The 26799-nt window shown below is 42.3% G+C and overlaps 1 protein-coding gene across 1 annotated transcript in view; it reads right to left on the bottom strand.

Moving 5' to 3' along the window:
• Positions 1 to 317: 317 nt before the first annotated feature.
• The window catches only part of LOC132234904 (zinc finger protein 791-like), a 29540-nt gene continuing 3058 nt past the window's right edge, over positions 318 to 26799 (bottom strand). The window contains exons 2-4 of the mRNA XM_059696488.1: positions 4447 to 4573; positions 4196 to 4256; positions 318 to 1962 (exon numbers count right to left, since the gene is read on the bottom strand). Of these exons, the coding sequence (XP_059552471.1) occupies positions 318 to 1962; positions 4196 to 4256; positions 4447 to 4573 (1833 nt within the window). The remainder of the gene's footprint in view (positions 1963 to 4195; positions 4257 to 4446; positions 4574 to 26799) is intronic.

The following is a 26799-nucleotide window of genomic DNA, read 5'->3' as shown; positions in this document are numbered from 1 at the left end:
AGCATACACTGTTGCTTAAAGAGTACTTACAGAATTGCCTGAACTAATTGCTCATTTGCAAAAGTAACAGGCCCAGAGACAGTTTCATAGCCCACAGACTGAATTTCAGGATGAGCCTCTGATAAAGAAAATATATTTTTAGCTTTGAAACATTTCTTTTATGTCACTAATTTTCTGGAGTATTACATGTAAATTAATTTGCATCTGGCCTTCCCATATAACTTACATTTATAGCTATTTCTCTCCAGTGGAATTTTCACATAACTTTGAGTGTATTTGTAAAGAGTGAAAACCGTCCTGTATTTATCAGTTATAATTTATCCAGTGTGCATTCTTATGACATGTTTATGTAAGGATGTGGGCCAATTGAAGGCTTTCTCACAATGCTTACAGTGAAGAAGTTTCTCTCCAGTGTGAATTCTTTCATGGCTTCTAAATGAACTGGGTCGACTAAAGGCTTTCCCACATTCTTCACATTTATATGGTTTTTCTCCAGTGTGCACTCTCATGTGACCTCGAAAGGTTGTACGATAAATGAAAGCTTTCCCACATTCTTTACATTCATAGGGTTTCTCTCCAGTGTGAGTTCTTTCATGTACTTGAACATAACTTGAGCAACTGAAGGCTTTTCCACATATTTTACATTCATAAGGTTTCTCTCCAGTGTGAGTTCTTTCATGTATTCGAAATGAACTGGGACAGTTGAATGCTTTCCCACATTCCTTACATTTATAAGGGCCATCTCCAGTGTGAGTCATCATGTGTCTTCGAAAGCTTGTGAGAGATACAAATGCTTTCCCACATTCCTCACATTTATAGGGTTTCTCTCCAGTGTGAGTTCTTTCATGTATTTGCAAACCTAGAGCAGAACTGAAGGTTTTCCTACACTGTTTACATTCATAGGGCTTCTCAGCACTGTGAGTTCTTTCATGTCTTCGAAAGGAAGTGAGACAACTAAGGGCTTTACCACATAGCTTACATATGTAGGGTTTCTCTCCAGTGTGAGTTCTCACATGGACTTGAAAAGTCGTGAGCCAATGGAAAGCTTTTCCACACTCCTTACATTGATAGGGTTTCTCTCCAGTGTGAGTTCTTTCATGTGTTCGAAAGGAACTGGAACAACTGAATGCTCTACCACATTGTTTACATTTGTAGGGTTTTTCTCCAGTGTGAGATCTTTCATGTATTCGATATGAACTGGGACAATTGAATGCTTTCCCACAGTCCTTACATTTATAACGTCCATCTCCAGTATGTGTTATCATGTGTCTTTGAAAGCTTCCAAGAGAAATAAAGGCTTTCCCACATTCCTTACAGTCATAGGGTTTCTCTCCAGTATGAGTTCTTTCATGTTTTCGAAGAGAACTTGGACAACTGAAGGCTTTATTACACTTTTTACATTCATAGGGTTTTTCTCCAGTATGAGTCCTTTCATGGCTTCGATAGGAACTGGGACAACTGAGGGCTTTACCACATTGCTTACATTCATAGGGTTTCTCTCCTGTGTGAGTTCTTTCATGTGTTTGGAAGGTTTGATGATATCTAAAGGCTTTCCCACATTGTTTACATTGATAGGGTTTCTCTCCCGTGTGAGTTCGTTCATGTTTTCGAACAGACTGACGATATCTAAAGGATTTCCCACATTCCTTACATTTATATGATTTCTCTACACTGTGATTTCTTTCATGTTTTTGAAATGGTTGAAGATAACTGAAGGCTTTCCCACATATCTTGCATTTGTAAGGTTTCTTTCCATATTCCTGATACTTGCATGGTTTGGGTGCAGTGTGAGATCTCATGTGCCTGTTAAGGGATGAACGACTTATGAAGACTTTTCCACACATACTGCACTCCCATGGTTTTACTTTAGAAGTTTTCTTGTTCAGAATAAGATTTGAAATAAGGTTGAAGTTTTCTCCACATTGACTACCTTTACTTTCACAGTCTCTCTCTACCATATGTCTATAAAAAAACCAGGAGTACATGATTAGTGACTTATTAATTTACATTTAGTCACAAACATTAGAATTATGTTTTTACAATTTATAGGGAAAGAGTAGGTTTTCTGCCCTGTCTGAATTATTTGAAACTGAATATAATGAATGCTCTTAAGGGAGGTTTGACCTTCTTTATTAAAGTACTGCTATTCATATATGGAGTTTCTGAATAGTTTCCAAGTAAACTATTTTGGAAACACTGAACATCTTATGTCACAATTTAGAAAACATTTTTGGTAAAATTTTCTAAAATTAAATAAATTTGAAGCTGTGTCTGTTTTTATTATTTACTATTTCAATTACAGTTTACATATAATATTATTTTGTATTAGTTTCATGTGTACAGCATAGTGGTTGTCCCCTTGATATTTCATGCATAGCTATTACAAAATTATTGGCCACATTTCCTATATTATATCTTACATCCTTATGACTATTTTGTAACCACCAATTAGTACTTCTTAATCCCGTCACCTTTTTCACCCAGCCCCCAACCACACTCTGATCTGACAACCACCAGTCTGTTCTCTGTATCTATGAGTGTTTCTATTTTGTTTATTTTGTTCTTTAGATTCCACATATAAGTGAAATCATATTGTATTTGTCTTTCTGTGTGACTTATTTCCATTAGCATAATACCCTCTAGGGCAGGGGTGGGCAACCTTTTTATGAGTGTGTGCCAAAACTGGCAAAATCTCTGACACAAAATTCTTCTGCGTACCAACCCTAATTTTTTGAGAACATGATATCTCTTAAGGTGTACGTATGTGAAGAACCTTGAAGAAATAATAAAATTCATTCGAGCGACAAAAACACAGTCTATGGCCAAAACCGGTTTGGCTCAGTGGATAGAGTGTCGGCTTGCGGACTGAAAGGTCCCAGGTTCGATTCCGGTCAAGGGCATGTACTTGGGTTGCGGGCACATCCCCAGTAGGAGATGTGCAGGAGGCAGCTGATCGATGTTTCTCTCTCATCGATTTTCTAACTCTCTATCTCTCTCCCTTCCTCTCTGTAAAAAATCAATAAAATATATTTAAAAAAAATTATAAAAAAAACAACAACACAGTCTATGATGAAAAATACATTTACTTTTTTTTTTTTTAAATATATTTTATTGATTTTCCACAGAGAGGAAGGGAGAGAGATAGAGAGTTAGAAACATCGATGAGAGAGAAACACCGATCAGCCGCCTCCTGCACATCTCCCACTGGGGATGTGCCCGCAACCCAGGTACATGCCCCTGACCGGAACCGAACCCGGGACCCTTCAGTCCGCAGGCCGACGCTCTATCCACTGAGCCAAACCGGTTTTGGCTACATTTACTTTTTAATGTATACATGTACACTGATAGTCCGACAAAAAACTTTATGACTCTGTTTGATATTATCAGTGGGACTTTTGCTGCTGCATCACTGATGACAGAGATTTTACATCAGGTTTATATTTCATGACCTTCAGAGATATGCACGAGGTAGTACTTTCACCCGTCAGGCTACTCCTATTACGAGACTCAACAAAATTTATCACTGAGAACAAAGATTCACAAGCGTATGTGGATGAAACCAAAACACTGGTCAGATCTAGGAAGGCAGGGAGAGTTAAGGCAGAGGCATAGAAATTGCTCTTCCCCTCTCTCATCAATCCATGTCTATGGTCTTTAAGATAACTTGTTATGTAAAATTATTTATCTAAGATGCACCTACACTGAATTTATCTGAAAAATAAAAAAGTCGATATTAAGAAAAAAATTGTAAATGGAAGATTATAAGAGAGGGTTTCGCATGCCAGCAAAAGTTACTGGCGTGCCATATTTGGCACGCATGCCAGGGGTTGCCCACCCCTGCTCTAGGGCCATCCATGCTGTTGCTAGTGATAAGATTTCATTCATTTTTTTATGTCTGAGTAGTATTGCACTGTATATATGTACAATATTTTTATCCACTTGTCCACTGATGGGCACTTGGGTTGCTTCCATATCTTGGCCATTGTAGAGAGTGCTGCAATGAGCACGGGAGTGCATATAGTATTTTGAATTAATGTTTTGGGTTTCCTAAGATATATACTCAGAAGTGGAGTCACTGGGTCATAAGGCAATTCCATTTTTAATTTTTTGAGGAGGGTCTGCTTGTTTTTAAATTTTCATCATATATGAAGATCCCCTTGTGGGAACACTGATTTCTGTTGTGAATATAACTTACCTTAGATTTCTTCCCTGATTTTTGTACTGATCGCCAATGTTATGGTCTTCCAATTTTCTTCCTGAAATGCAGGCCCAGAAAAATAAAAAAGTTTAAGAATTATTACATTGCAGGTCTGTGATGAGCTCTGACTATGCCTGGTTTGTTTACAAAAGTGTTCTCTTTCCCCATTCCAAATCAGAGAATAATGTTGATAGACAAGAAACATCTGTTTTCTAAGTTGCTAAATGAAGGAATGTTGACACCCTTACCTATTGAGGCCAGGTTCTTTAAGGTTTCCCGCATCACATCTCTGTAGAGTTTCTTCTGTGAAGGATCCAGTAGAGCCCACTCTTCCAGGGTAAAGTTTACAGCCACATCCTCAAAGGCCACTGAATCCTAAAGCATCCCACATATGTATTCATAAGAAGTTCACATATATTGTGGTATCAAAATATTCTAGAAAAATGGCGGCAGAGTAGGAGGATGCTGCATGAACATGTTCCCAGGAACAAGCTGGAATTATAACTGAAATACGGAAAGGCTTCCTGAATAAGCAATAGAAAACTCACAGGAGAGAACCTGATACCCACGGACCAAAGGTGGAGACTGCACAGAGACTGTTAGGAGGAGTGGAGGTGCGAAAGGGCTGGCTGGGCACCCACAGACAGCAACTGAAGTCCCAGAGAGATATCTCAGCTGTGGGGGGGAGGGGTGCCACTGAGAACTCTGGGATGTAATCCTGAAGCTGGGCTCCCCAGCAGAGAACACCAAACTGAGGAGGGCACCCACATAACATCTAGCTGTGAAAAGCAGTGGGGTGCTGTCTGCCAGGGAGTGGCAGCTGAAAGTTCGGGCACCCTCTTAAAGGACCAATGCACAAAAATTCCTTGTGGAGCCATCCACCTTGTGCTCTGGCAGAGGGAGGGAGAAATGGACTGGAGCTGTGAGAGCAGAACCCAGGATTGGGGACTCGAGGGATAGAGCTCAGAAGGAAGACAGCCCAAGTTTCCTGGGCTGAGTCATTCCCTCACACAGCGGAGGACATCTTTCCCACATACTAGTAGACATCTGCCTTGCCTGAGGGGAAGACAGTTGACACACCCTATTGGAAAACACCTTGCCCTGAGGCCACTTAAGAAATTAAAAGTAACAATTAGCCTCCAGGCAATAGCAACTGCCCCACCCTGTTGAAAAAAAACAACTCATCACACCTGAGGACGACTGCCTGGGGCAATTCAAGTTGGAATCCTATCAGTCTGTAGACAGAGACAGTCTCTGGAGGCTTTGAGTCTTTGCCTGATCCAATTAGTCAGAAACAGCCTTTAACACTTTCCTGCACTAGGGATTGAGAGGTATAGTCATAAATCCAAACAGACAACCAAAATGAGGAAACAAAGAAACAACCTCCAAATGAAAGAACTAGCAAATTCTCCAGAAGAGATAAGTGAAGCAGAGATAAGAAATTTATCTGAAACAGAGTTCAGAGTAATGATGTTAAAAATGCTCAACAGGCCATAACTGGTTTGGCTCAGTGGATAGAGCGTCAGCCTGCTGACTCAAGGGTCCCAGGTTTGATTCTGGTCAAGGGCATGTACCTTGGTTGTGGGCACATCCCCAGTAGGGGGTGTGCAGGAGGCAGCTGATCCATGTTTTTCTCTCATCGATGTTTCTAACTCTCTATCCCTCTTCCTCCTCTCTGTAAAAAATCAATAAAATATATTTTTAAAAAATGCTCAACAGTATGAAAAAAGATATAGTAACTATGAAAAACCCCCAGTCTGAGATAAAGAATGACACAACACAAATAAAGAACACATTGGAAGGAACACACAACAGATTAGGGTAAGCTGAGGATCAAATCAGTGAATTAGAAGCCAGATTTGAAAATATCACTCAATTAGAGAACCAAAAAGAAAAAATTAAAAAACAGGAGGACAGCTTAAGGGAGCTGTTGGACAATGTGAAACATAACAACATTAGAATAGTAGGTGTGCCAGAAGAAGCAGAAAGGGAGAAAGGAATAGAGAAGGTGTTTGAAGAAATAATGGTAGAAAACTTCCCTAACCTGGTAAAGCAGTGGTTCTCAACCTTCCTAATGCTGCGACCCTTTAATACAGTTCCTCATGTTGTGGTGACCCCCAACTTCATTGTTACAAATTGAACATAAAGCATAGTGATTAATCACAAAAACAATATGTAATTATATACATATTTTCCGATGGTCTTAGGTGACCCCTGTGAAAGGGTCGTGACCCACAGGTTGAGAACTGCTGTGGTAAAGGAAAAAGTCACACAAGTTCAGGAGGCACAGAGAAACCCAAACAAGAAGAACCCAAACAGCGGCGGGGAGAGGATAAAAGGGAGGGACTGACCTTTGCTGTTTCAAAATGGCAGCTGCTGGGAGAACCAAGATGGCGGCATAGGTTAACACCGGAGTTTGCTGCTTTGAACAACTACTTCAAAAGTGAAACCAAAAAACGGAAGGGACATCACCCAGAACCACAGGAACGCTGGCTGAGTGGAAGTCCTACAACTAGGAGGAAAGAGAAACGCACACGGACACTCAGAGGAGTCGCAGTGCTGAAGTCAAATTCTGAGGTGCGGAGTGCGCGGAGCGGGCTGGCGGCGGAGGGCGCGGTTGTTGTTTTCAATCGGGAGGGAGTCGCAGACTCTGAGCACCAGATCCGGGCGAGTCTTTAGGGACCCAGACTCAAACGGGAGAAGCGGGACTGTCTGGCTTCGGTCAGAGCGAGTGCAGCTTTCTCTCCAAGCTTTGCAGCGGGTGCTGGGACTCAGAGAGGCAGAGCCCCTGGGGACAGGACTGAGAGCCGCCATAACTGCTCTCTCCAGCCCACCCTGTTGATCCTGTGCGACCCGCCCTGCCCAAGCCCTGCACAGAGGCCTTTGCCAGATAGCCTCAGGCAAAGGCTAGATTAGCAGCTCCCTAGAGGACAGAAGTTCTCTCTCTGCAGACACAGCTGATCCTCATAGCCACTTGGCCTGGAGGTCAAACCCTCCCTGGTTTTTTGCTACAACAATCAAGATTTAACTATAAGACTGCGAACAAAGACCACTAGGGGGTGCACCAAGGAAGCATAACAAAATGCGGAGACAAAGAAACAGGACAAAATTGTCAATGGAAGATATAGAGTTCAGAACCACACTTTTAAGGTCTCTCAAGAACTGTTTAGAAGCTGCCGATAAACTTAATGAGATCTACACGAAAACTAATAAGACCCTCGATCTTATATTGGGGAACCAACTAGAAATTAAGCATACACGGACTGAAATAACGAATATTATACAGAGACCTGACAGCAGACCAGAGGAGCGCAAGAATCAAGTCAATGATTTGAAATGCGAGGAAGCAAAAAACATCCAACCGGAAAAGCAAAATGAAAAAAGAATCCAAAAATGCGAGGATAGTGTAAGGAGCCTCTGGGACAGCTTCAAGCGTACCAACATCAGAATTATAGGGGTGCCAGAAGATGAGAGAGAGCAAGATATTGAAAACCTATTTGAAGAAATAATGACAGAAAACTTCCCCCACCTGGTGAAAGAAATGGACTTACAGGTCCAAGAAGCGCGGAGAACCCCAAACAAAAGGAATCCAAAGAGGACCACACCAAGACACATCATAATTAAAATGCCAAGAGCAAAAGACAAAGAGAGAATCTTAAAAACAGCAAGAGAAAGTAACTCAGTTACCTACAAGGGAATACCCATACGACTGTCAGCTGATTTCTCAACAGAAACTTTGCAGGCCAGAAGGGAGTGGCAAGAAATATTCAAAGTGATGAATACCAAGAACCTACAACCAAGATTACTTTATCCAGCAAAGCTATCATTCAGAATTGAAGGTCAGATAAAGAGCTTCACAGATAAGGAAAAGCTAAAGGAGTTCATCACCACCAAACCAGGATTATATGAAATGCTGAAAGGTATCCTTTAAGAAGAGGAAGAGGAAGAAAAAGGTAAAGATACAAATTATGAACAACAAATATGCATCTATCAACAAGTGAATCTAAGAATCAAGTGAATAAATAATCTGATGAACAGAATGAACTGTTGATTATAATAGAATCAGGGACATAGAAAGGGAATGGACTGACTATTCTTGGGGGGGAAAGGGGGGTGGGAGATGTGGGAAGAGACTGGACAAAAATCGTGCACCTATGGATGAGGACAGTGGGTGGGGAGTGAGGGCGGAGGGTGGGGCGGGAACTGGGAGGAGGGGAGTTATGGGGGGGGGAAAAAAGAGGAACAAATGTAATAATCTGAACAACAAAGATTTAATTAAAAAAAAATGTTACTTTTCTATTCCACGTAAAATTTAAGCATTATTGTAACAGCAAGTGGAGATACTTAACCATTCCCTCAGCATTAGACGTTAAGGTATCTCCAGCATTTTACTATTATTTTTATAAAGTGCTATTATAACATTTTTAATAACAATGTTTATATGTTTAAAGTTATTTTCATAGGATATATTGCCAGTGTAGCATTGCTGGACTAAAGGGATGCATATTTTTAAGATTGTTGACATACTTCACAAAAATGCTGTTCAAAAGGGTTGTAGCCATTTACATTTTCAGTAATAAAAATTATTTGGTGTTATTGTCAATATTTTATATTTGTCAATTTTATAAGGCACTTTTCTTCTAAAATAAAAATATGCTTATGGTCTTAAAAAAAAAAAAAAAAACCAAAATGGTCGCTGCTGCCCTAACTGGTTGGCTCAGTAGATAGAGCATCGGCCTGAGAAATGAAGGGTCCCAGGTTCGATTCCTGTCAAGGGTATATACCTTGGTTGTGGGCACATCCCCAGTAGGGGGTGTACAGGAGGCAGCTGATTGAGGTTTCTCTCTCTTTAATATTTCTAATTCTCTATCCCTCTTCCTTCCACTCTGTAAAAAAATCAATAAAATATATTGGGAAAAAAATGGCCGCTGCGAAGTCACTGGAGCCAAAACTGCGGCTGCCTCCTCCACACCCACCCAGTGGGGATGGAGCCCACACCCCAGGCAGCTTCCCTTCACAAAAGAGAAAAAAAAAAAAAAAAAGAACCCAAACAGACCCACTCCCAGACACATCATAATTAAAATGCCAAAAATTAAAGACAAGAATCTTTTTTTTTTTTTTTTAGCATAGTGGTTAGATAATCATATACTTAACAATTAATAAGTTTTATTTTTTATTTATTTATTTTTTATTTATTTATTTTTAAATCTTTATTGTTCAGATTATTACATTTGTTCCTCTTTTTTTCCCCCCCCCCATAACTCCCCTCCTCCCAGTTCCCGCCCCACCCTCCGCCCTCACTCCCCACCCACTGTCCTCATCCATAGGTGCACGATTTTTGTCCAGTCTCTTCCCACATCTCCCACCCCCCTTTCCCCCCCAAGAATAGTCAGTCCATTCCCTTTCTATGTCCCTGATTCTATTATAATCAATAGTTCATTCTGTTCATCAGATTATTTATTCACTTGATTCTTAGATTCACTTGTTGATAGATGCATATTTGTTGTTCATAATTTGTATCTTTACCTTTTTCTTCCTCTTCCTCTTCTTAAAGGATACCTTTCAGCATTTCATATAATCCTGGTTTGGTGGTGATGAACTCCTTTAGCTTTTCCTTATCTGTGAAGCTCTTTATCTGACCTTCAATTCTGAATGATAGCTTTGCTGGATAAAGTAATCTTGGTTGTAGGTTCTTGTATTCATCACTTTGAATATTTCTTGCCACTCCCTTCTGGCCTGCAAAGTTTCTGTTGAGAAATCAGCTGACAGTCGTATGGGTATTCCCTTGTAGGTAACTGAGTTACTTTCTCTTGCTGTTTTTAAGATTCTCTCTTTGTCTTTTGCTCTTGGCATTTTAATTATGATGTGTCTTGGTGTGGTCCTCTTTGGATTCCTTTTGTTTGGGGTTCTCCGCGCTTCTTGGACCTGTAAGTCCATTTCTTTCACCAGGTGGGGGAAGTTTTCTGTCATTATTTCTTCAAATAGGTTTTCAATATCTTGCTCTCTCTCATCTTCTGGCACCCCTATAATTCTGATGTTGGTACGCTTGAAGCTGTCCCAGAGGCTCCTTACACTATCCTCGCATTTTTGGATTCTTTTTTCATTTTGCTTTTCCGGTTGGATGTTTTTTGCTTCCTCGCATTTCAAATCATTGACTTGATTCTTGCGCTCCTCTGGTCTGCTGTTGGGCGTCTGTATAATATTCGTTATTTCAGTCCGTGTATGCTTAATTTCTAGTTGGTTCCCCAATATAAGATCGAGGGTCTTATTAGTTTTCGTGTAGATCTCATTAAGTTTATCGGCAGCTTCTAAACAGTTCTTGAGAGACCTTAAAAGTGTGGTTCTGAACTCTATTTCTTCCATTGACAATTTTGTCCTGTTTCTTTGTCTCCGCATTTTGTTATGCTTCCTTGGTGCACCCCCTAGTGGTCTTTGTTCGCAGTCTTATAGTTAAATCTTGATTGTTGTAGCTAATTCCAGGGAGGGTTTGACCTCCAGGCCAAGTGGCTATGAGAATCAGCTGTGTCAGCAGTGAGAGAACTTCTGTCCTCTAGGGAGCTGCTAATCTAGCCTTTGCCTGAGGCTATCCGGCAAGTGCCTCTGTGCAGGGCTTGGGCGGGGCGGGTCGCACAGGATCAACAGGGTGGGCTGGAGAGAGCAGTTATGGCGGCTCTCAGTCCTGTCTCCAGGGGCTCTGCCTCTCTGAGTCCCAGCACCCGCTGCAAAGCTGGGAGAGAAAGCTGCACTCGCTCTGACCGAAGCCAGACAGTCCTGCTTCTCCCGTTTGAGTCTGGGTCCCTAAAGACTCGCCCGGATCTGGTGCTCAGAGTCTGCGACTCCCTCCCGATTGAAAACAACAACCGCGCCCTCCGCCGCCAGCCCGCTCCGCGCACTCCGCACCTCAGAATTTGACTTCAGCACTGCGACTCCTCTGAGTGTCCGTGTGCGTTTCTCTTTCCTCCTAGTTGTAGGACTTCCACTCAGCCAGCGTTCCTGTGGTTCTGGGTGATGTCCCTTCCGTTTTTTGGTTTCACTTTTGAAGTAGTTGTTCAAAGCGGCAAACTCCGGCGTTAACCTATGCCGCCATCTTGGTTCTCGACAAGAGAGAATCTTAAAAGGCAGCAAGAGAATAGCAAACTGTTACCTACAAAGGAGTTCACATAAGGCTGACACCTGATTTCTCATCAGAAACTCTATAGGTCAGAAGGGAATGCCATGAAGTACTCAAGGTAATGGAAAGCAAGGATCTGAGACCAAGATTACTATATCCAGCAAGGCTATCATTCAAAATAGATAGTCAAATAAAGAGCTTCCCAGACAAAAAAAGGCTAAAGGAGTTCATCACCACCAAGCCAGCATTACAAGAAATTCTAAAGGGATTGCTGCAATAAGAAGAAGAAACAGAGAGAAACCTAGCCATACAGAATTAAAATGGCAATAAATAAGTACCTCTCAATAATAACCCTAAATGTAAATGGATTAAATGCTCCAATCAAAAGGTGTAGGGTAGCGGAATGGATTAAAAAAAAAACATGACCCAACTATATGCTGTCTACAAGAGACCCACCTCAAAACAAAACACACAGGATGAAAATGAAGGGATGGAAAAGAAAAAAAAGCTGGAGTAGTAATACTCATATCCGACAAAATGGACTTTAAAAGCATCATGATAAGCAAAATAAGCCAGTTGGAGAAAGATAAATATCATATGATCTCACTCATTTGTGGAATATAATGAATAACATAAACTGATAAAAATAGAGCGGCGGGGGGGGGGGGGGGGCACGGATATTCTAGAATATAATAGAAGTAATCCTGTTACTTGTAGATTTTTAATATTTCCTACAACTTTTGTGATATCATACTATGTTAGTACAGTTTTGGTAATTTACTATACTTAAAATTCTTTTATTCTTATAATAATGTTTATTGCATGTAATATTATCATATTTAAAATTGTTTTTCTTGCCCTGACTGGTTTGGCTCAGTGGATAGAGTGCTGGCCTGCGGGCTCAAGGGTCCCAGGTTTGATTCGGGTCAAGAGCATGTACCTTGGTTGTGGGCACATACCCAGTGGGGAGTGTGCAGGAGGCAACTGATCGATGTTTCTCTCTCACTGATGTTTCTAACTCTCTATCCCTCTCCATTCCTGTCTGTAAAAAAATCAATAAAATGTATTTTAAAAAAATAGTTTTTCTTGAGATATTAATGTTTATTGCATGTAACATTATTATACTTAAGATCACTTTTCTAGAAAAAAATATTCTATGACTTGGTCACCAAAATTCATATTCTCTATACATAACCACTTCCTTGTAAATTTAATTGCATCTTCAATCTTTCAGGCACATAATTTCTCTAAACACTGGTCTCTGAAAAAGATCATTAACCCACTGACATCTACATGTAGGGGTTAGAGAAGATGCTTCCCACAGTAATTACGATGGCATAATTTACCTATTTGGTTAAAGAACAGAATAGGAAATCCCCACTTCTTGGTGGGTACACAGAGACCAGTGTTTAGGTCCAGTTCTAGTGGAATTCACATAAAGAACCACACTTCAGACCTTATTTAAGAAGCTTCTAGAGAATCCCAAAGATGACAGGAGAGAGAAAAGGAAGGACAACAGATGTAGCCTCATACCTACAGGCATAAAAATAGTAAACACAGGTTAAACCCTTGCTAGATACACTTAAAAACTTCACACTAAAGGCCTATTTACCAAAATTCCTTCTTCACAGCACATCATGTTTGGCTTCCAACAACACCAAAATTACACAGCACACGAAAAGACTTAATCTTGAAAGAAGCCAGGGGGGAAAACACACCTTAGCTATGGATAAACAACAATAAGAATTAAATCAGACTTTTTTTTTGGGGTCTCAAATAATGCAAGCAAGAAGAGACTGGAATGAAATATTTAAAGTGTTGATAGAAAAATAAACAACCTAACTAAAACTGTGTTGAGTGAAATTATCCTTCAAAAGTGAGAGAGAAATTCCTAAGACAAATATTGAGAGAATTTTTCACCAGTACATCTGCTTCGCCTTGCAAAAAGTGTTAAAGGAAATTATTCAAAAGGAAAGAAAATGAGCCCAGCCTGCATGGCTCAGTGGTTGAGCATTGATTCCCAGGTAGGGCACATGCCCGGGTTGTGGCTCGAGCCCCAGTGTGGGGCGTATAGGAGGCAGCTGATCAATGAATGTCTCTCATCATTGATGTTTCCATCTCTCTCTCCCTCTCCTTCCTCTCTGATATAAAAAAAAAAAAAAGGAAGGAAAATGATGAAGAAAGGGAGAGCATCTGAGAAGGAATAAATGAAGGTAAAATAACAATACCTTAAAAATTCTCAATTTGTAAGATAACACTGTTCAAATAATACCAGCAACAATATCTTGCCGAAACCGGTTTGGCTCAGTGGATAGAGCGTCGGCTTGCGGACTGAGGGGTCCCAGGTTCGATTCCGGTCAAGGGCATGTACCTGGGTTGCGGGCACATCCCCAGTAGGAGATGTGCAGGAGGCAGCTGATCGGTGTTTCTCTCTCATCGATGTTTCTGGCTCTCTATCTCTCTCCCTTCCTCTCTGTAAAAAATCAATAAAATATATTTTAAAAAACAAACAAACAAACAAAAAAACCCAATATCTTATGGATAAGTGAAATGAACAGTAACCAACCGTGTTATAAGGTGCAGAGAGAGAGGAATTGGGAATACTCTGTTATGAGAAATGTATACAACCAGTGAAATGGTTTAACATTGCTTGAAAGAGGACTTGGGCTAATTGTAACTATATACTGTAAATTTAAGGGCAACTAATAAGAAAGTTAAAAAGTATAAATATGCCAAGAAAGAAGAAAAAATAAAATCAGGTAAAATGCTCAAAGCCAGAGAAGGCAAAAAAAACCAAAAAAAAACCCAAAAAAACAAAAAGTGAAAGGCAAAAGAGAAACAAAGAACAAGGAGAACAAATAGAAAACACCAAACATTATGGTAGATATTAATCCAACTATATCAACAATCATTTTATTTTTTTAAAAAAATATATTTTATTGATTTTTGACAGGAAGGGAGAGGGATAGAGAAACATTGATGAGAGAGAAGCATTGATCAGCTGCCTCCTGCACACCCCTACATGGGGATGTGCCCGCAACCAAGGTAGATGCCCTTGACTGGAATTGAATCCGGGACCCCGGAGTCCACAGGCTGATGCTCTATCTACTGAGGCAAACCAGTCAACAATAATTTTAAAAGTCAATATTATATAAAAGAAACAACTGAAAGATACTGTCATAGTGAATAAGAAATAACAACTTCCAATACATGTTGTTTATAATACTAAAGTCATGTTAACAATAAAGACAGATAGATTGAAATTGAGGGATGGAAAAAGATATATCATGTTAACATTAAGAGATAGTTGGCATATCTATATTTTCAGACAAAGCACAGGGAAAAGAGAGGCTTTCCAGTATGATCAAGGGATCAAGTCTTTAAGGAGACACAGCACTCCTTAGTGCTCCTGTGCATAACAATACAGTGGTAAAATACACCAGCGTCAACCCATGAACCAGGATGTCACGGTTCGATACCTGGCCAGGGCACATGCAGGGGTTTTGGGCTCTATTCCGATTACGGGGTGTGCAGGAAGCAGCCAATCAATGATTCTCTCCCATCATTGATGTTTCTTTCTTTTCTTCTCCCTTCCTCTCTGAAATCAATAAAAACAAATTTTTAAAAGGTTAATTAAGAAGAAGAGGTAAATTTAAAAAAAAGCAATTACCAGGACCAGCAAGAAGAAAATCAGAAAAGCCACAGCTGGATTGATCAGTGCCATCAAACAACTGGATTTACTAAAAACTGTGGAATTACTTTATCATCAAGCAACAGCAGAATACACATTCTTCTCAAGTTCACAGGGAAAATTCATGAAGATAGAACACATTCTAACATAAAACACACCTTAACATATTTGAAAGAACAGAAATAATACAAAATATGCTCTCAGACCACAAAGACATTAATCTAGAAACCATTAACAGAAAGTTTGGGAAACCCTCAAATACTTGGGAGATTAAACAACACACTTCTAAATAACTCATGGATCAAAGAAGAAGTCCCAAAAGCAATGAAAAGCTTTGAACTAAATGAAAATGAAAATACAATATACCAAACACAGTGCCTGGAGGGAAATTTATAGTATTGAAGGTATACAATTGAAAAAAGAGATCTGTGCCGAAACCGGTTTGGCTCAGTGGATAGAGCGTCGGCCTGCGGACTGAAAGGTCCCGGGTTCGATTCCGGTCAAGGGCATGTACCTGGGTTGCGGGCACATCCCCAGTAGGGGATGTGCAGGAGGCAGCTGGTCAATGTTTCTCTCTCGTCGATGTTTCTGACTCTCTATCTCTCTCCCTTCCTCTCTGTGGAAAATCAATAAAATATATTTAAAAAAAAAAAGAAAAAAGAAAAAAGAGATCTGTAATCTATTATCTAAGCCTCTACCTTACAAATCTAGAACAAAAAAGAGCAAATTAAACCTAAAGTAAGTACAAGTGTAGAAATAAAAACCAAAGAAATCAATGAAATTACAGGGAAATCATGAAAAATCCACACAACCAAAAGCTGGTTCTTTGAAAATATTAATAAAATTGAGCAACACCTATACAAGCCAAGAAAAAAGGAGAAAAGACAAATTATTAATATCAAGAATGAGCCCTAGCTGGTTTGGCTGAGTGGATAGAGTGTCAGTCAGCCTGCGGACTAAAGGGTCCCAGGTTCAACTCCAGTCAAGGGCACATGCCTGGATTGCAGGCTCAGTCCCTAGTAGGGGGCATGCAGGAGGTGGCCAATCAATGATTCTCGCTCATCAATGATGTTTCTCTCTCTCTCCCTTCCTCTCTGAAATCAATAAAAAGATATTAAAAAAAAGAATGAGGAAGGGGCTGTGGAAATGTAAAAAAGAGCATTTGACAAAATTCAAATCAATTTATGGTAACAAACTAGGAAATACCCTTTTAAGAAACACCCTCTAGAAGAAACTTGCATTTAACCTACTTAATGGTGAAAAACTGGATGCTTTCCTGGTAAGATCAAGAAGGCAGTGATGTCCCCTCACATCAGTACTAGTCGACACTGTAAAGTCTAAGCTAATACAGTAAAACAAGAAAAGGAAATAAAAGGTATACAGACTGATAAGTAAGAAATTAAAGTTGTCTTTGTCACATGACATGATTATTTATGGAGAAAATGTCAAAGAAAATAACAACAAAGAAAACCCCTTGAACTAATAAGAGAATAGAGTAAGACTGAAAAATAAATGGTTAATATACAGAAGTCAATTTTTTCCTGTAGATCTAAACAAATATAATCAACTGATCTTTAAAAAATATTCTTTTTTTATGTCTTTTTTTGTTTTGTTTTATTGCTTAAAGTATTACAAAGGGTATTACATATGTCTCCCTTTTTCTCCCACCCTTGACAATCCCCTGGCCTCCCCTACCCTTCTAAAAAATATTCTTAACTGAGGATATGTTCTTATTGATTTTAGTGAGAGAGATGAAGGGGGAGGGGAAGGGAGAGAGGGAGAGAGAGATAGAAACATCAATCAGTTGCCTCTGGTACACACGCCCCAACCAGGGATTGAACCGGCAACTTCAGTATGTGCCCTGACCTGGAACTGAATCCACACCTTTTGGTGTATGGAACAACGCCCCAACTAACTGAGCCACCGGCCAGGGCTGATCAACTGATCTTCAACAAAGGATCAAAGGCCTTTTCAACACAGAGTGCCAGGAAAACGAGATCTCCACATGCAAAAATGAATTCAATCAATCAATCTTCTAGACACAGATCTTACACTTTTCACAAAAACTAACTCAAAACAGATCACAGATCTTATGTAAAGTGTAAAACTATGAAACTCCTAGATAACATAGGAGAAAATCTAGGTGACCCAAGGTTTGTGATGACTTTTTAGATATAACACCAAAAGCAAGATTGATGAAAGAAAAAAGTAAGTTTGACTTCATTAAAATAAAACCTGCTCTGCGAAAACAGTGTTGAGAGATTGAAAACACAAGCCACAGACTGGGATAAAAATCTTTCCAAAACACTTATCTGGTAAAGAATTGGTATCCAACAATAAGAAGATAAGCAACATAGGTAAAAATGGACAAAAGATCTGAACATCCACTTCACCAAAGATGACACACAAATCGTAAATAAGCATAGGAAAAAATGCTCAACATCATATATCTTTAGGAATTGCAAATAAAAGAAGGATGAGATATTACTAGGCACTTATTACAATGACTAAAATTCAAAACATTGAGAGCAAACACTGAATAATGGCAAAGATGTGGAGCAACAGGAACCTTCATACACTGCTGGGGGAATGGAAGACAGTATGCCTACTTTTGAAGATAGGCAGTTTCTTAAACTAAACCTATTCTTTTTTTAAAGATATATTTTTGTTGATTTCAGAGAGTAAGGAAGAAGGAGAGATAGAAACATCGACAATGAGCGAGAATCATTTATCGGCTGCCTCCTGCACGCCCCCTACTGGGGATCGAGCCTGCAACCTAGGCATGTGCCCTTGACTGGACTAAAACCTGGACCTTTCAGTCTGCAGGCTGACACTCTATCCACTGAGCCAAACCATCTAGGGCAAACTAAACCTATTCTTATCATACAAGCAAGCAATCATATTTCTTATTTCCCCAAATAATTTGAAAACTTATATTTATAAAAAATCCTGCATGTTTATAAGAGCTTTATTCATGACTACTAAGACTTACAGGTAACAAAGATATTTTCCAATAGGTGAATGGAAAAATAATCACTGGCCCAGCCGGTGTGGCTCAGTGGTTGAGTGTACACCCATGAATCAGGAGGTCATGGTTCGATTACCGGTCAGGGCACATGCCCGGGTGCAGACTCCATCCCTGGTGGGGGGCATGTGGGAGGTAGCTGATCGATGATTCTCTCTCATCATTGATATTTCTCTCTCTCCTTTCTCCCTTCCTCTCTCTGAAATCAATAAAAATGTATTTAAAAATTAATCACTGGAACATCCATACAATGAAAGATTATTCCGTGATAAAAGGAAATGAGGTATCCAGCCAAAAAGACATGGAGAAACCTTAAAACCATATTACTAAGTGAAAGCAGCCAATATGACATGGCTACACACTTATGATTCCAAACATACTTCTGGAAAGGACAAAACTATGAGACAATGAAAGATCTTTGGTTGCCAGGGATTTGGGGGTGGGAGGGAGAAATGAATGAATAAGTGGAGCACGGGATTTTAGAGGCAGTGAAAATTTTCTAGGTGATGCAGAAAAGATGGACACATCATTTCACATTAGCCAAAGCCCAGAGACTGTACAACACTCAACACTAATATAAACTGTGGACTTCAATGCACTGATAACAAATGTACCACAGCAATATCCTATATAATAAAACTCTAATATGCAAATCAACCAAACGGGGAAATGACCAGTTGCTATGGTGCACACTGACCACCAGGGGGAAGACGTTCAATGCAGGAGCTGTCCCCTGGTGGTCAGTGCACTCAGGGGGAATGCTGCTCAGCCAGAAGCCAGGCTCAAGGCTGGTGAGCCTCTCCCGCCTCCATGGCAGCGCTAAGAACCCCTTGGGGGATGTCTGCCTGCCGGCTTAGGGCAGCTGCCCGCCAGCAGGTGGACATCCCCCAAGAGGTCCTGGACTGGACTGTGAGAGGGTACAGGCCGGGCTGAGAGACCCCCTGCTCCCACAGGGCACAAATGTTATGCACCGGGCCTCTAGTAAGATATAAAAAATAGGGCAAACTATGTGGAGGCAGAGGGGTTATGTGGGAACTCTACTTTCTGATCAAGTTTTCTGCAAACCAAAAATTGCTGTAAAGAAAAGGCAAGTCCATTAAGGAAAAAAAAAAGGTAAGGCATCCTATCTAATAATAGACAAACATGGTAATTAACCATACCTTCGCTACACCTCCCATGGGCTAATCAGCACAATATGCAAATTAACTGCCAACAAAGATGGCGGCTAATTTGAATACTGTAGGCAGGTCGGGTCAGCGCCATCCCTCTTGCCCTGCTGCCATCCAGGCCTGCTATTTGTCACCCGGGGTGGTGGGGCGGGACAGCGCCATCCTGCCTGCCCTGCCTCCATCTGGGCCTGCTATCTGTGACCCAGGGTGGCGGGTGTCCCGTGTGCGACCTGACCCGGGGTGGCCGGGTGGTGCAGCAGCGATCGGCTGGCCCATCCGGCCACCATCGGGGCCGTCCTGTGTGTGTGACCCGACCCAGGGCGGCCGGGTGGGGCAGCAGTGATCTGCTGGCCCACCCAGGCATCCCGTGTGCGACCCGACCCGGGGCGGCGGAGCGGGACAGCATGGCTCCTCTGTCACCCCAGCTTCTTCATCACAGCTCCCTTGGGGGCCTAAGCCTTTAGTCGGACTTCCCCTGAGGGCTCCCTGGCTGCCAGAAGGATGTCTGACTGCAAGCTTAGGCCTGATCCCCCAGGGAGTGGGCCTAAGTTGACAGGTGGACATCCCCCAAGGGGTCCTGGACTGCAAATGGGCACAGGCCGGGCTGAGGGACCCTCCGAGTGCACAAATTTTTGTGCACTGAACCTCTAGTACATTAATAATGATTGCTAATGACTGATGGCTGAAAGAAGCCATCTTTCATTCAACTGATTTAAAGTTATTTCAATAAGCCATTACAGTGTTCTATGAGGACTGCACCCTGAGACTTGGAAGAGAAGAGAAACTTCCACTGAAGCCATTTTCAAGAGCCTACTACCGTATATTCTGAGAAGTGAAATGAGTTCCTTTGCTACTAGTCCTAGTGTCTAGAACTCCCACCTGGAGGAGCGTCTTGGCAAGATCTCACATTATGGCCTTAGTGAATGTGGAGACAGGTGTTACCTTGATTTATACTGTGGGTAACAGTGAAGCAAGAAAAGTCATAGAATTTGTTTACCACAAAAGGGGAACTTGTAGGCAATCACCCTGTAAACATGGCCAGTGAAGCCAGTTGCTGGTCAGTGCTAAGATGATTGCCTCATGTTTGGTCAGTCATGTTGACCCTTGAGTCCCATCCTTTAAAAGGATGTTCCAATTAAGGCAGCGGTACTCAACCTGTGGGTCGTGACCCCTTTGGGGGTCGAACAACCCTTTCACAGGGGTCGCCTAATACCATCGGAAAACACATATACCCCTGACCGGTTTGGCTCAGTGGATAGAGTGTTGGCATGCAGACTGAAGGGTCCCAGGTTTGATTCTGGTCAAGGGCATGTACCTTGGTTGTGGGCACATTCCCAGTGGGAGGTGTGCAGGAGGCAGCTGATCTATGTTTCTCTCTCATCAATGTTTCTAACTCTCTATACCTCTCCCTTCCTCTCTGAAAAAAAAAAAAAAATCAATAAAATATATCCTATCTAATAAAAGAGAAACATGGTAATTAGCGTACGACTGCTACCCTTCCAATTGGCTAATCAGGGTGATATGCAAATTAACTGCCAGCCAAGATGGCAGCTGGCAGCCAGGAAGCTTAAACTGAACATGAGGCTTGCTTGTTTCAGTGACGGAGGAAACCAACGTTCCCCGCCTGCCTTGCCAGCCTCTGAGCCTGCAGTTTGAAACATTGTAACAAATAGAGAAACTAAACAAAACCCCAGAAGCCAGCTTTCAGCTGGCTGGGATCTCAGAGCTGGAGTTGATACAGAGTTTCGATTATAGAACCTAAACAAACCAGATACCTGCTTTCAGCAGCTGAGGCCTCAGAGCTGGAGCCAGAGCTAAAGCTGGCCCAGAATAAAAAAAAGAAAAAAGAAAAAAAGGAGCGGTTGGGAGCTTCAGTCCCAGCCTGAAAATAGCCCTCACCCAGACTGGCCAGGCACCCCAGTGGGGAACCCCACCCTGAAGGGTGTGTGACCAGCTGCAAACAGCCATCAGCCCCTCATCCAGGCTGGCCAGGCACCCCAGTGGGGACCCCCACCCATGCACCAGGCCTCTATTCTTTATAGTAAAAGAGTAATATGCCTCCCAGCACAGGGATCAGCGGAGCCGCGAGGCCTCCCGGCACCGGGATCAGCGTGACAGGGGGCGGCGCCCAAACCCCCTGATCACCTTGCGGCTGTGTGTGTGACAGGGGGCGGTGCCCCAACTCCCCTATCCGCCCTACTCTGTGAGTGACAGGGGGGAGCTCCCCAACCCCCTGATGGGCCCTGCTCTGTGCGTGACAGGGGGGAGCTCCCCCACCCCCTAATTGGCCCTGCTCTGTGTGTGACAGGGGACAGCACCCCAACCCGGATTGGCCCTGCTCTGTGCGTAACAGGGGGTGGCGCCACAAACTCCCCATCGACCCTGCCTTGAGTGTGACAGGGGGCAGTGCCCCAACCCCCCAATCGGCCCTACCCTGAGCGTGACTGAGGGTGGCATCGCAACCTCCCAATCCACCCTGCTCTGTGCATGACAGGGTGCGGCGCCCCAACTCCCCAATCGGCCCTGCTCTGAGCCCGACCAGGGGCTGCACCTAGGGATTAGGCCTGCCCTCTGTCACCCGGGAGCAGGCCTAAGCCAGCAGGTCGTTATCTCCCGAGGGGTCCCAGACTGCGAGAGGGCACAGGCCGTGCTGAGGGACCCCCCGCCCCCGAGTGCACAAATTTTTGTGCACCGGGCCTCTAGTATGTATATAAAAAGAAAACACATATATAATTACATATTGTTTTTGTGATTAATCACTATGCTTTAATTATGTTCAATTTGTAACAGTCCTGCATCAGATATTTACATTACGATTCATAACAGTAGCAAAATTACAGTTATGAAGTAGCAACGAAAATAATTTTATGGTTGGGGGTCACCACAACATGAGGAACTGTATTAAAGGGTCGCGGCATTAGGAAGGTTGAGAACCACTGAATTAAGGGATAGTAGTAGTAAGTCTGCCTGAGCTCCATCATGTAGGAATGAGGCGATGTCATCCCAGAAGTCTGTAAACTCCCATTGCTTTTAACTCAGGGAATCCTGAGAAGCTCCCCAGTAAGTCTGGAGGTCTTAGAAAGGGGTGACCTCCTTCAGCTCCATGGCACCTGGCAAGGAACTGAGAAGAGGGAAGGCCACCCCCTCCTGATGGTCGGTTATGCCAGAGGGCACAGTTTTATTATTATTATTTTTTATATTTTCTTATTGATTTCAGAGAGGAAGGGAGAGGGAGAGATATAAACACCAATGATAAGAGAATCATTGATCAGCTGCCTTCTGCATACCCCACAGTGGGATGGAGCCTGCAACCTGGAGACTATGCCCTGACTGGGAATCAAACAGTGACCTCCTGGTTCACAGGTTGATGCTCAACTACTGAGGCATGCCAGCTGGGCCAGAGGGCACAGGTTTAGCCATATCTTGTCTGAAGGAGTCTATAGAGGAACTGAGTTCGTGGGGTGATGTTTACAGGTCCCTGGGCATAATGGGTAGCTTTCGAAGAGGTGACATTTTCAGGGCTATTTTTAGGATAGCTCTATAAAAGCAGTGACAACTGCAGTTCTAGTGGCATACAGTTTGAAGCCATCATGGGTAACTCTAGGAGGCATGACAGGAAGTCACTGAAGCCTCTACTGGAAACCGTGTCTGATGGTGCTAAGGGAGTGCCTGTTGTATGGCAATTTGACTAAATCTAAGGCCTCCCCCCCTTTTATAGGGGTACCTACTCAAGATGGGCCCACTTGCAAGTAATAACATAAATAGATTCAAGTAAAATGTATAAACAAAGACTATGTTGCCTCCAGAGCACCAAAAGAATCTAGGCAATGTTGTGGGTGCTAAGAGAGATAATAGCGATTTTTTCACTGTGTCCAGATTACCAAATACTTTTTGGGAATTTAAACAAGGCACTCGCCTCATTTATGTGGCAATGGCCTCTCGCCTTTTTATCACTATTTTTATGTCCTGAATACTCTCAGAAGAGGAGGTCATTAGTGTAGTGTCATACCTTTGCTCCTGGAGCAGTGAAAACAGTTCAGATCCTGCTGAGGGGACTGTGGGTGCTGACAAGGGTGCTGAGGTTCCCTGAGGGTAACCAGGTAAAGGTGTCCCATGTCCCTTCAGAGGTGAAGGGCAACTGCAGCTGAGAGGCTGCTGACATAGGTACTGAGCAGAACAAACAGAGTCATATCTGTGATGACAGGATATTTACCAGTTGCTGAGTGGATAGAGGCAGTAATTTTTACAATGTTGGGGATGGAGAATAAGGGCTTCTTTGGTTCGACCACAGCCTCAAGGTTGCAGTAATCCACTGTGAGGTGTCATTCATTCTTGAAGAACAAGCCAAGTAAAAACTCACCTATGCCAGCTATAGTCAAATCATATAACTAGTTATGATTTTAAAAGAAAGTTATAAGCTATCCAGTTATTATAATCAATGCAATTAAAGACTGCTCTTCCATCAGTCAACAAAGGATCTTCAAGCATGTTAAGCTCATTTAGGAATTTATTCTATCAAGTTAAATTCAAACTACCTTAAAAAAAAAAGGGACAAATTCAGCTGTTCAAAGGTAAAGCAGAGGGGATAATCACTCCTTCACTAAAAAGGTGTACAGTGGTTTTCAATCCTTCAAGGCCCTGTTAAGTTTACATTAGGCCATATGACTTCAACTGGCATTAAGGACAGTGAAGTCCCACTTTGTTAATATAATTTGAAAGTGCCAAAGACTAAATTACAATTTAACTTATAACTCATTGGTTTAAACCTTCCCTGCTGGTTGTGGTATACTTTAAGAAAATGGGTGCTATGACCATGGAGAAATTAGGTAAGATCATAGTTCTCATGGTTAAGGTGAAATTTCTATTTGTATTCTATATTATATTCAGTAACTCCTTTACCAGGGTATTTGCTTATTAAATTTAGTGGGATCCCTCTGGAATTAGGAGTGTGGATCAGTCTGCCATCTACCATTTATTGTCTTCACTAGCTGAGTATAGACAGAGACCCCCAAAAGCTAGTAACCTTTGAAGTCCTAGCAAAGGTCAGGGCTGTGTACCACCCAGTTAATCTAGGAACCACCAGTTAATCTAGATAATGGTAGCTGAAGCATCATCCCCACCTTAGTTCACTTAATTCCTTAGATACTTATGTAAATCTTTGTTGATTATTGTTGATTATATATTCTGCCTATTTCTGGAAATTGTCTGCAGATGAGCTAATCTGTGTATCATTGAAACATCCTTATTCTAAGGGCTACTCCAGATCAATAAAAGATTGGAGCGGCCTGAGCATCAGGGGAAGTCCTTCTGGATTTGCCCGCCTGGTCCCCCAATATTTCAAATTATTTCGTGTCATTTCTCTCTCATTTGTGTGCGGCTCCTCTTCCAGACCCAAACCCTGAACCACGCAGAACGTGGAAGGAAACACATGACAACCTACCCTTTTCCTGCTTTCCTCTATTTATTTATTTTTCCCTTTTCTCTCTTTAAATAACTGCTCTTCTAGGAACAACTACCCGATGGGTCCACCTTCTGCACAGGGTATAGACCCCCTCTCCCACCTGTGCCCTACACATTGGGGCCAACCCAGCCTCTGTCACAGATTCACTCTAATAGATAAATCCCAACAAAGACCCAGGGTTAAGGAGGGCCCTGATCCCATATTCCTGTTTCCAAATGCCTTGGATTTTTTTTTTTTAAGTATTGATTTTCAGAGAGAGAGGAAGGGAGGGCTAGAGAGATAGAAACATCAACGAGAGAGAAATATCATCCATCTGCTGCTTCCTGGATGCCCCCTACCTGGGACTGAGCCCGAAATCTGCACATGTGCCCTGACTGGGAATAGTTCAGGCACCTTCTGTGCCTGGGACGACGCCCAACCAACTGGGGCATACTGACCAGGGCTCGGAGTTCTTGAAACTGCCAATTCTGGTAGGCTGAACATCAAATTAAAGCTTGGTAGGTTCAGCAATGCTACAGGGGTTAGCACAGCTCACAGCACTCTCTCCAGCTGCACACAGTGAGGGCTGCCATCAGGCAGCAGAGCAGGTCAGAGCAAGAGAAGACAGATGCACTGGGTGGCTCGTGGCACCCACTGTTATAGTCACCTGCAGAGGGATGGCTCCCTTGGGACTGATGATATTGGTGTGTGGGCTCATATATACACACATTCCCCCCGTGTGGTAGGAAGAACCCTATAATCACATAATTGAGGTCTCAGGCAGGTAGGGTGGCCTCTCAAGCAGCTCTGAGATGGAAGCAAGGAAAGGAGCCTGGTCTGGGTGTTCATTGGGGTTGAGGTTGGGGCCAGGGCAAGAATCCTTGTCCAAGGGCAGGAGCTTGTGTCATCTGAATTTCCTGCCATCTCTAGAGGAAAGACCACTCAGATCTTTTCATCAGTTTGTCCAGGTGGGAGCCTGCAGGGCAGAGGGAGGGGGGATCAGTCATGAGCAATCAAATATTAAAAAGTATGGGGTTCAACTGCTCGTTATAAAGAAACACTAACAGGATGCTTAAGAAATTCAACATTGGTTACTGCGGATGGCTGAAACAAGAGCCTGGAGGGGACCAGGATGTTCGAGCAGTGAGTTGACTTTAAACCTTATCTTACATAGACTTTTGCTAGCCATTGCATGCATTATTTTTTAAAATAAGCTGAGTTATATATATACACACACACAATATTTTCCTATTTAATAGTCTTTATTTTAAACTACTTTTGCTTTTTAAAATTTAATTTAAAATTTATTCCATTTTTTCTTTTCAACATAGAAAATCATCTGTACTAATAAAAGGATAATATGCAAATTGAACGGCAGAATGACTGGTTGCTATGATGCACACTGACCACCAGGGGGCAGACAGTCAATGCAGGAGTTGCCCCCTGTTGGTCAGCGAGCTCCCACAGGGGGAGCACTGCTCAGCCAGAAGCAGGGCTCATGGCTGGTGAGCACAGTGGCAGTGGCGGGAGTCTCTCCTGCCTCTGCGGCAGTGCTAAGGATGTCCAACTGCTGGCTTAGGCCCACTCCCCACAGTTGGACAACCCCCAAGGGCTCCTGGACTGCCAGAGGGCTCAGGCTGGGCTGAGGCCCCCTCCCTGCCAGTGCACGAATTTCATGCACCGAGCCTCTAGTTCTAAGATATAATCCTTTAAACACTAATGTTTATAAAAGTTTAAACCACAAAAAAAAGAGAAGAAATCTCAACTCTTCTTCTAACCAAAATAACAAGAGGCATTATAGCTTCTCCTTACATATCACACTGGGGTATTTTTATTTCAGGTATAAAAGCATATTAGACTTTTTGTTGTTGTTAATCCTCATCCAAGGATATTTTTCTATTGACTTTTAGAGAAAGTGGGAGAGGGAGAGACAGAAACATCGATGTGAGACAGACACATTGATTGATTGGCTCCTGCATGCACCCAGACCAAGGCTGGGGAACCTGCAACCAAGATACGTGCCCTTGAATGGAATCGAACCCAGGACCCTTCAGTCCACGGGCTGATGCTCTATCCACTGAGCCACACCCGCTAGGACCATATTATACTTAAACAATGTTTTTATTGATTTTAAAGAGGAAGTAGGAGAGATAGAAACGTAAATG

Source organism: Myotis daubentonii, chromosome 5 (genome assembly GCF_963259705.1).
Source record: "Myotis daubentonii chromosome 5, mMyoDau2.1, whole genome shotgun sequence".
Classification (NCBI taxonomy): Eukaryota; Metazoa; Chordata; class Mammalia; order Chiroptera; family Vespertilionidae; genus Myotis; species Myotis daubentonii.
This window is presented reverse-complemented; position numbering and strand designations above follow the sequence as displayed.